General features: G+C 33.2%; 1 protein-coding gene across 1 annotated transcript; it reads left to right on the forward strand.

Annotated features, from left to right (window-relative positions):
* Positions 1-1,208: 1,208 nt before the first annotated feature.
* Positions 1,209-11,199, forward strand: LOC123701950 (facilitated trehalose transporter Tret1-like). Its single transcript, XM_045649585.1, has 10 exons — positions 1,209-1,314; positions 5,327-5,436; positions 5,934-6,053; positions 6,293-6,448; positions 7,536-7,703; positions 8,182-8,317; positions 9,229-9,458; positions 10,165-10,372; positions 10,590-10,639; positions 10,930-11,199. The coding sequence occupies exons 1-10, from the start codon at positions 1,257-1,259 to the stop codon at positions 11,197-11,199; spliced, it is 1,506 nt and encodes a 501-aa protein (XP_045505541.1). The 5' UTR covers positions 1,209-1,256.
* Positions 11,200-11,462: the final 263 nt, after the last annotated feature.

Consider the following 11,462-nt stretch of genomic DNA (forward strand, 5'->3'; position numbering starts at 1 on the left):
AAGAATGTACTGCGATTCTACACAGCTACCTAATTGATGTAGGTAGTTGATAACAAAACGCAGCAAGTCAACGACTATTAGCAAAGTGAAGGTAGTTGGGTCGAACGTCGTATAAACAACATCCGAGCCCCTAGGTACGATTCGTACAAATGCGCCACGAGACAAAGGAAAGCGGCTTTTTATAGTATTCGACAGCTAAGCATTTTCAGACTTGAAATAATGACAACTATGTTGACAACTATTCATCCACAAAAATATTAAATCAAAAGTTACGTCTAACAATATAATATATCTCAAACGTGACTGACTGACTGGCATTATTGCAATTTTATTCATAGGTTACACGCTCAGTCTTGCGTCAGTTCAGTCCATCAGTTTGATCCGGCTTAGACTGATGCCAGAATGATCGATAAAAAACACAGGTATTCTGAACCATCAGTCCGTCAGTCAACCGGTTAGGCGAAAATTCTCCCGTCATTCTGAGCAGACTGATGGACTGAACTGACGCCAGACTGAGCGTGTAACCTATGTCATAGTGATCTATCAACCACTGGACAGATCGAGATGAAATTTGGCATACAGGACACAGGTAGATGTAGGGCAGCTGTAGGACGTATGCATCCGCTAAGAAAGTATTTTGATCCATTCTACTCCCAACGGGATAAAATATCAGTCGAAGCTGCGGCCAACAGCTAGTTAATTCTGAATATAACATTACGTACCAAGAGAAGTAAAAAAAAATATACCGGCCAAATTGATAAGCTCCTGCTTTTTTTTTGAAGTCGGTTAAAAATGTACCTGTTTACGTAGAAGTGATAAATATTACAAAATTGTAATTTTACGATCCAGTTACTCCGTACTCGTGTTTTGTTATTTAAATGCATTGATTATATTTTCATTACTTGATAGTTTCAAAACATCATACATACTTATTGAACAACATTTTTTTTTATTGGTAATAGGGAAGCGCTTGACCATAATCTCGCCTGATGTTGAGCTAAGATTTGGTCTACGAAGAAGAAGAACGCGCTGCAATGCATTTAATTAATAAATGCATTTTTAAACCGTTTAATTTGATTATCACTTATATTAATTAATATTAGTATTTTGTAACTTACTCATTTAGAACATGCTATATAACCCAAAAACTCTTCAACACCATAAATTAATGACAGAATTAAAAAGAGAATTATACATTAATTACAAATGTTTTTTATGTAGTCGTAACGATTGTGTCGTGTTGTGAAGTCGTGAATATGAAATGGTTATTGTCATTTCGAAGTAAAATCAATCAAATATTATGTGCTGTAACGCGTGAGTATCTATAAAAAACAATATTATTTATTTATCTATGTAAATAGTGAAGTTATTTCGGGCTGATGGACCGTTCATTAAAGGTATTTAAGAAAACTAATTGCCATCAATATATTTTAATGAGAGCCAATAGCCACAAACAAGTCCACAACGACTGTTTTTATTTTTGTTTATAACGTTATTACTATTGCAATTTGCATGGAATTAGATGCAGTTTTTCTGAATGTTATCGTATTAAAAGTCTAGATCTTAAAATATTAGAATCTGTATTGTCGGGTTGAGTAGGTAGAAGTAGTTAGATATTAATACAATAAGATAGATGTTATCATCAACCTACGGAAACAAATCAATATTAACAATAATACTTAAAAGAGACGCAATTATTTTCATTACTATTCAGTCTTGTAACAAAATGAACCTACATGAGTTTGAAAGTGAGTCGTAAACATAGATAATTTTTATTTTTTTCGACGTTGACCATCTGAATTATTATTTATTATACCACGATTTTATACATTATAAAACAGACATTAATTTTTCCTAATACATGAATTATTGAACTACCGTATACCTCGTTCCCGTTCCAGCGGAATTTCCGGGATAAAATCTATCCTACGTCCTTTCTCACTCCTCAAGCTATCTCTGTACCTTTCATCCAAATCTAAACCAAGTTACTTTCACATTAACATAGTAGTATTGCAATTAATTATGTATAATATTTATAGTAAGGATAATATTATGAACCTTTAGTATTTTGAAACACATGTTTCTCTAATTAAACAAATTATTTACATTTAATATACACATTATGAAGGAAAACAATATACCTAATGTGTATCGAATTGAAATTGTGCACACTTGTGTATTTCAAACTAATAATTAATGATTATCCTAAACAATAATTAATAATTAAACATATAACTAGACTTTCAGAAGCGCTTTTTGGTCTTTTTTTTATATTATAGGACATTATTACACAAATCGACCTAGTCCCACAGTAAGCTCAATTAAGGCTTGTGTTGTGGGTACTAGGCGACGATAAATATAATATTTAATAAATACATATATAGATAATAACACCCAGACCCAAGAACAAATAAATGAGTTCATCACACAAATATTTGCCCTGACCGGGGATCGAACCCGGGACCGTCGGCTCAGTAGGCAGTACTTTACCACTGCGCCAACCGCGTCGTCCGCGTCGTCGCTTTTTGGTCTTAAATAACAAACACAAATTGTTTTATACCTATAAGTAGCTATACAAAAAAAAATATATCTAACGTCTGTCTGTGATGGATCAATAATCATTCCCAAGTGCATACCTAGTGCTAGTAATATAATACAACGCTCGATGTATAATTATGTAATTATAATACATATCAAGGTATAAACTACTTTTTTGTAATTTTAAGCTATTGCATAGCTTCTATCGCGGGCCTTGAGCGCGGGGACCGAATCGAGAAATTCCGTAACGCAAAAACCTCACGCTCCCCACGGGGACGGGCGGAGGTGTGGCTTGAAGGAATAGCATGCAATAGCGCAACCGCGGCAGTCCCCGAGTGCCGCACGTGTTTTTTCTATTTCTGTTTAAGACACAAGAAAAAGCAATATTTGGTAAAACCACCAGTGTTACAACTTACAAGTGTTTATAGGTGCGGTGGTGACCACTAAATATCAGGAGGCCCATTTCCCCCTTAAACTACTTAATACAGGCCTAATCTATACTAATACTATAAAGAAGAGTTTGTTTGTTTGAACGCGCTAATCTCAAGAACTACTGGTCCGATTTGAAAAATTCTTTCAACAAGAGCGGAGCCACGCGGGTGAAACCGCGAAGTGCAGCTAGTATGTTATATATTATGGGTACTAGATTTATATTAATGCCATAAAATACTTATAATAAAACAATTTAATATGTATTTTTATACAATAATTAAGAATTCGTCAAATTTCATCTTTTTTTCGTAATTAAAATTATGTTAATGACTTTTAACGATAATTAATTCGAAAGAACAAAATTACGATAGATTGAATATCTGAGTTGAATTGCTGTTACAATAGAAAATATCATCAATTTCAAATTTGAAGTTAATATTGGTTTTAAATACGTAAAGGCAAAAAAAAAACTGAAAAACTCGCTTTTTAACCGACTTCAAGTTCGATGCGGGATGGTGTCGAATTGGTTCCATAAAAATTTTATTCGGATAGACCCAGTAGTTTTTCTTTTATGAGCATTTTTGTCTGTATTTGTAAATGTTGCAAGTGCAAGTTTGAAGTCGGTTGTTTTTAACGCAGTTATCACTTGTCTAGATAAACTCTTCTGCTCACTAGCTCCACTCCTGTTGGTCGTAGCTAGCGTGATGATATATAGCCACAGTATTACCATATTTAATATTGTAATACTGTGATATAGCCTATAGCCTTCCTCGATAAATGGGCTATCTAACACCGAAAGAATTTTTCAAATCAGACCAGTAGTTCCTGAGATTAGCGCGTTCAAACAAACAAACTCTTCAGCTTTGTAATATTAAGTATAGATTTGTATAAAGAACCAATATTTAAAGAATTACTGTCTCTGATGATAAAAATAATTGTAAGTAGTACTTGTAGCTTAAATTGTCGTCGTTTTTTTATTATTTTAGAATTACAATATCTGTTTTATATGTAAATTACCTTATTATCTGATAGCTACCGCATCTACTTTAAGGGTCAGACATTTAATTATCACGTGAATACATACAGTTTTAAAACGTAATTGAAAACCAGAGAAAAATCCTATTGATTCTAATGATATTGTATTTCCATAATTAATATTGTATTACTAATACTCAAATTACATTATATACCCAAACTAGCTGTTCCCCGAGGTTTCACCCGCATTGCTCCGCTCCTGTTGGTCTTAGCGTGATGATATATAGCCTATAGCCTAGCATATAAATGGGCTTAGTTATTTAACACCGAAACAATTTTTCAAATCGGACCAGTAGTTCCTGAGATTAGCGCGTTCAAACAAACAAACAAACAAATTCTTCAGCTTTATAATATTAGTATAGATTAACAAAAAAATATGTTCAGAGATTATTTACGGGAAGTTTAGCGTCTACAATTTTTCAAAGTAAAGCATTGACAGCCGATGTCCATTATTTTTAAGTAGGTAGCGTGGTTTTACAAACAAACAAACAAACTCTTCAGCTTTATAATATTAGTATAGATATGACTTAACCCATATCAATAAATAATTGTTATTGTTGTTGTTGTTGTTTGTTGTTGTTGTTTGTTGTTTGTTGTTGTTGTTTGTTGTTCAAATAATTTCAAAATATCTTTAATAGTATTCTAAAAAGTGGCGGGTTTTTTCATCTTATTGTATAAAAAGTACCTAATGCGATTTTTTATGCACTCAATTACGAATCCAATGTTAAATTGTTACTCGTGTTTTTAGAACTTTATCAAGAAACTAGCTGTTCCCTGTGGTTTCACCCGCATTGCTCCGCTCCTGTTGGTCTTGATATATCCTTCCTCGATAAATGGGCTATCTAACACCGAAAGAATTTTTCGAATCGGACCAGTAAAATTAGCGCGCTCAAACAAACAAACAAACAAACTCTTCAGGTTTATAGTATATAATGTTAGTTTATATTAACGTGTTTTTCAATATATATACTCTAGTAGGTACTCACTAATAAAAAACCATCAAGATAACGATATGATAGCTTTTACAATTAGAAAGAAAGAAAGAGTACATTTACATATAAATGAATTCAATTACAATTACATTCTTTGAACAATAAAACATATTTGTTAAAAGATGGTTTAATGTGCAAGTGAGACTCAAAAATAGACCACAAAAAGGAAACAGGAAGTTTACATAAACGAAAAACAATAATAAAGTAAACAACATAATACAGGACAGTGATATTTACATAGTACATACATGTATTTATATATATATATGTTCTTAACTTCTTAACATACTATGTTTATTATAACAAACACGTTACGTATTTATTCACAGTATGTCTCCCAGTATTCAGCTATGGAAACAGTTTGGGCTGGATGTCGCCTATGGCCCTGTTATTGCAATCAAAGGACTCACCAAGAGGAGAACCACTCACTGATATTGAGGTATAGCTTATATACTCCTTTTATTTTATCATATTAGCTAGCAAACGTAATGGTTTATCCTAATGGTGCTTTTCCACCATGAGATGTGCGAGGAAAATATTGTGTAGTGCGAGAATGTGTTGCGAAGCTGTGAAATGTCTTTCATTGCTCAAAAAGTTTAAAACTACCTTGCACACGTCATTCCTCGCGTTCATATCGCGCTTGTTTTGTCTGGATATAAGCCTATTAGCCTATTTTATAACTTTGTTAGTCCGATCTTTAGGCTTCTTTGGTTTATGAAGAATACTTCTACCCATTCAAATTGGCATAAACATAGCTTAAATACCTTAATAGCATATGGAAATAGCTTAAAAAAGAGCCTGTGTGCACACGTGTCAGAAGTGAAACTTCGTAATACAAGATTCAAAGATACCCAAATCGTCGCCTTATGACATGGAGATGCTACACTTCTAAATAATTAATAAGTAAATCATCAAAATATAGCTTTTTTTTCTCAGATATCCTGGATGGCGTCTATCCCATATCTGGTGTCCGTTCCTCTTTACTATTTGTTAGCGTTCACAAGTGATAAATATGGGAGAAAAATCACATTACTTTTCTCTGCTGTTGTTGGATCTGTAAGTATTTTACTTGTATTGTTATTTTTAAGAAATTTTTTATAGTACATGTTGAGTGAAATTATTAAATAATGTCTCGGTAAGTATAATAATAATTATGGATTGATATACCTATGAGAATATCGAATATTCTGCAGTTTTCTGATGATGTTACTAACCTAGCTTTCAGTACAATGTTCAATAGGTTATAGTTGATCGAATACACTTTAGGAAATAAACTATTATCTCTTTCTATAAAGGGTATCTGGATCCTCAAGCTATGCTCCACCAGCTTCTATGCCTTCATCATCGCCCGAAGTTTGATTGGTGTGATGATGGCGGTATCCTTCGTCACCTGTCCCGTCTACATCAAGGAGATCAGTGAGAACAACGTCAGAGGAGTATTGGGATGCTTTGTATGTATCATTAGTAGTTATTGTTTTATCATATTTTGTTATTATGCTAGCGTTTTTTTTTTTTACGTTGGAATCAGTTTTGCCAGTTTTATTATGATTTTACCCAATATAAATTGTAGCATAAATCTGGTTCTCCAGAACGAGCAAAAAATCAACACGGCCGTACTATCGTTTTAAATTTTTACTATACTATTATAATAATGTAAACCCTTATGAATGAACTCTGAAGCTATTTCGAAATTGTTTATAAATAAAATTGTTTAAATAGGTGCTGTGGTAAAATTTTCCATATAACATGACCTAGAAAATAGAACCTTGGAAAAGGTATATTCCAAAATATTTACAAATTGTGGTATCTATAATATTATGTACATATTTATATGTAAATAAATAATAAGTAAAGAAAAGAAAGTCTTATTACACCTTTTAACTCAAGAACGGCCGAACCGATTTGAATGATTTTTGTTCGTCTCCGCAAGGATAAGAATAATAAGCGATAAAATTTTGAAGTGAAGTTTTGAAGTGGTATATACTTATACCACTTATACCGCGTATACCACTTATACCGCTTATACCGCTTATACCACGTATACCGCGTATACCACTTATACCGCTTATACCGCTTATACCGCTTATAACGCTTATACCACGTATACCGCTTATACCGCGTATACCAATTATACTCCTTATACCGCTTATACCACGTATACCGCTTATACCACGTATACCGCTTATACCACTTATACCGCTTATACTAACCCGTGAGAAGCCTGTGCATACAACTTGTTTTACACACGTGACAGAAGTGAAACTTCTTTGGCAAGATTCAAATATACCAAAATCGTCGCCTTAATCCATTTCAATTTTACTCTAAATGCGCTATAGAAGTTTCATTTCAAAAACTCCATACATTATTGCTAAATCTCAATTCCATAATACTCGGGTACCATCATAAGGAAAGTACCCGGTTCTTTGGAAGGCTTACGTGGCGTGGGGACAAAGCTCCAACACGCAGAGGCCTTTTAGAGAAATTTAATGTGTGGTGTTATATTATTAATGTTTACATTAATAATTGATTTATTTTCAGCCTGCTCTTTTCTACACCAGTGGTAGTTTGTTTAGCTACGTCATAGGAGACTTGCTGAGCTATACTACAATACTTTCAGTGTGTGTAACGATATCTCTTGTTGGATTTCTGCTCTGTTTGTCTTTGCCAGAATCTCCATCGTACCTTGTGAAGACTGGAAGAATTGAGGTACGACATATCTATTATAATATCAAAAGTATTTAGTAATAAGGAGTAAATAGTAGCGTAAAAACTAAATACATACTAACGTGCAATTCTTGCAAAATTTGTAGAAAAAATACAATAGGTTTTATCAATTTTTGGACGAATACATTATAATGTTGTGACTCTTTTGGTTTATTGCCTATAACATTAATTCTAAGTGCAAACGGCAACAGAAAAAAAATATAATTACAATGTAATTGCATTTAATATAATGGTATCTTGCCTGTATCTAACAGGTCAGACGACATACTGTATAGTGTATATATTTATTAGCATTAAGAAAATTGATAGATTGCGAACAATTTTATGCACACTGACGTTTTTTAAATTTCTGATTTAAAAACTTGCTTATAAGGAAAAAATCGCACCTTATAATATTACCTATTAAAGCCATATTACCTGTAGCTCCAAGCGATAATATAACGGCTGATATGATTTTTAGGAAGCTCAAAAAGTAATTCTTTGGTTAAGAAGACAATCAGTAGTGGATGATACAATACAACAAGAAATTGAATTGATTAAGGCAGAACAGAAAAGTGACGAAATATCTAATAATGAATCGCCAATAAAGACAATTTGTAAGTACTAACTAGTATAGTATTATCTGTGGCACTAATAATAATTAGTGGCTCCAATAACAATTAGTGCCACAGATAATACTGTAGTGTATCATAGTAATACTATTGTATTACTATATTTTATATCGATATCAATGAATATGCAAACATAATAAAAGGAGTAGCTAGTCAGTAATTGTAGTGACATGTAATTGGAAAGTGAAGAATGTCTGATTAGAAACATTAATTATATTTTAAATCGATTTTGTATTATTGCTATTTGTAACAGAATTAATACACGTACTTAATTTACAAGTATTTGGGCGGTAGGTACGTTAGGTAAATATCAAAATTGAATTTTCTATGCTATCAGAATTTATTTTGTAGGTATTTGATATCATACTTCCTGTATTGTTAGAAAGTTAGTTCTTTACTCGGAACTATTTATTTGTACATTTTACTAAAAACAACATATTTACAAATGTCTTTATCAATCATCACCATCATCCCATATACGTTCCCACTGGTTCACTTATGAGGAAACAGGCCTTAATCCACCACGCTCGCCAAGCATTCTTCGACATGTCGGTTTTCTCACCATGTTTCCTTCACCGTTCGAGCAGTAGTGGTGTTATACGCAGACAATTTAAAAAAATGTGTGCGTATACTATAGAAGTGAAACTTCTCTATGACCTTATTTTTCAAAAAAATAATTTACTATATCCAACTTTACAGAAATACGTCGAATCACGCGTGGTAGGGATAAGAAAAAGATGGCGCGTAACGGAAAAATGTCACGCGTAATGAAAAATCACTTAATTTTTTTCCACCCCGTTATAGAAGTTTCCTTTCAAAAAATCAATTTACTTACTACACGCTCGTCTAATCTCAAACCACCACTGTACCTAGGTTATAGAATCAATACTTTTCAGTGACCGATCGCATTCTCTTCAGAGCATTTCAAATAGCCATGATGGCGGCTCTAGCACGAGAGGTCTGTGGAGCTGTACCAGTTATCAATTTCGCTGGAAACATCTTCCAAGAAGCAGCTTCGGGAACTAAACTGGTGTTGAATCCCAATCAACAGGCAATGATGCTTGGTTCTGTGCAATGTTTGGGATCGATCCTTGCGTCTAGCCTTGTGGAGAAATGTGGGAGAAGAGTGAGTATTTATTTATTTATTTATATTTATGATTTTCCAACAAAGGATACAGTCTATATTATTTTACATAGCTTACAATTGAATACAATATGGTCTACTGCACCTTCAATAACAGGAATATACAAGAAAATACAGTAAGTTTGATAATAAGTGAATGTATTTGACTGTAAAAGATTTTTGGATAGATCAACTTATTGATCTAATCGTCCTTGGTATAGGTAGCGATACACCATAATACAAAGTCAATTTGAAACCAAGTTCTTCGTTCACACTAAGAAAATAATCCTAATTTGTTATATTCTTATAGATCTATTATAAACGTATTAATGATAAGTGTTGAAACGAAACATGCAAGATAAATTTATTAACACTCGTCTTCCAGAAAAATCAGTGTCATCGTGATCGTGTTACTTAAAATTTTCATTTTCCTTTTCAAATTCAAATTTCAAATTTATTTCAAACTAGCTTTCCGCCCGCGGCTTCGCCCGCGTTTTCAAAGAAAAGCCCGTTCCCGTAGGATTTCCGGGATAAAAACTATCCTATGTCCTTTCTCGGGTTTCAAAATATCTCTATACCACATTTCATGCAAATTTCAAAAAGATTGAGTAACAGACAGACAGACAGACAGAGTTACTTTCGCATTTATAATATTAGTATGGATTTATTTATTTCATTTTCCTCTTTGTACCCTTAAGTTTTTTTTCAGCCTCTCCTTTTCATAACCTGCATCATATCAGGGTTAAGCATGTGCCTGCTGGCGTCCTGGTTCGTTCTCAAGGACCATAACATCGACGCACCATCCTGGATCCCAGTGACCACGTTATGTATTTGCATCTTTTGCGATTCAGCTGGATTGCTGCCTCTCGGTACCGTTATAACGGGTGAAATCTTTTCTTTTAAGGTATATAATATATGTATTTCTTATTAAATACTTCTTTTTTGGAATATGAACCAAATATATTTCTTAAATCGGACAGAGACATAATAATATTAAAATTTATAAATTTGTGACGTTGTATTGGGTAATCTCTGAATCTACTGAACCGATTTTTAATATTCTTTTATCAATAGAAGGCCACATTATCTGTGAGTGTAGATCGATGCGTCATTAGTTTTTTGTCAATTTTATAGATAAAATGGAAATTCTTAAGAAAGCTAATCTTATCCAACAACCACTACTGGTAATAAATTTTATAATACTCATAGTCCGTAGTAACTTTTTTCTTTCTATCCCTCGTAACTCTCCCAATTACGCTTTCATCTTTTAATAAATGAACTGCTAAGAATCTGTTATCTATCTGTTGATTTAAAACGTTAAGATTTTTAATATTGATATTATAATAATTTACGGAATAACTATAGGGACAAAATACATTAACCGACTTGGTATTACATACCGACTTGGCTTGGCTTTCTTACAGGATTTTTGATAGCATTTATTATTCTAATTTCATGTAAACTTATCTTTCAGTATCGTGGGACAGTGCTAGCAACGTCCATGGCCTTCGCATCGCTCATAGACTTCTTCCAAGTCTTATTCTTCAAGCTTCTGGCCGGAGCAATTGGTGTAAAGGTTCCCTTCTACATATTTGGTGCTATGTGCTTACTGACCGCATTGTATGTGATTGTTAGTGTACCGGAGACCAAAACTAGACCATTGGATGAAATTTATGACGATTTGAGAACCAAAAAGGAGAAGAGGGAATTAGCAGCGCAGAACGAAGATATATCTAGATTCTAAGTGACGGACCTGTTTGGTAGAGGTATGATTGAATTGATTGACTGAATTATATAAATGCGCGTATAAAATGAATAATTTTAGAATATAGTGACTGCTAGAAATATACTATGTGACTGAACTTTATAGGCATTCAGATTGCTAGTAAAAATGTATTGAATCTCAAGAAATAAATAGAACGAGCGAAATTATGCCGCCTCATAAAGTTTTGATTGTATTATCTATAGGTAATTCGAACATCAAATTCAGATCAGGCGTTCTTGATG

This window comes from Colias croceus, chromosome 22, assembly GCF_905220415.1.
Source record: "Colias croceus chromosome 22, ilColCroc2.1".
NCBI lineage: Eukaryota > Metazoa > Arthropoda > Insecta > Lepidoptera > Pieridae > Colias > Colias croceus.

Excerpts from the sequence above, each read along its gene's own strand:
- LOC123701950 (XM_045649585.1), top strand. The coding sequence starts at position 1,257 with ATGAAATGGTTATTGTCATTTCGAAGTAAAATCAATCAAATATTATGT. Across the intron at positions 6,449-7,535 it reads GAGGAGTATTGGGATGCTTT|CCTGCTCTTTTCTACACCAG; the intron begins GTATGTATCATT and ends ATTTATTTTCAG. Across the intron at positions 8,318-9,228 it reads ATCGCCAATAAAGACAATTT|TGACCGATCGCATTCTCTTC; the intron begins GTAAGTACTAAC and ends AATACTTTTCAG.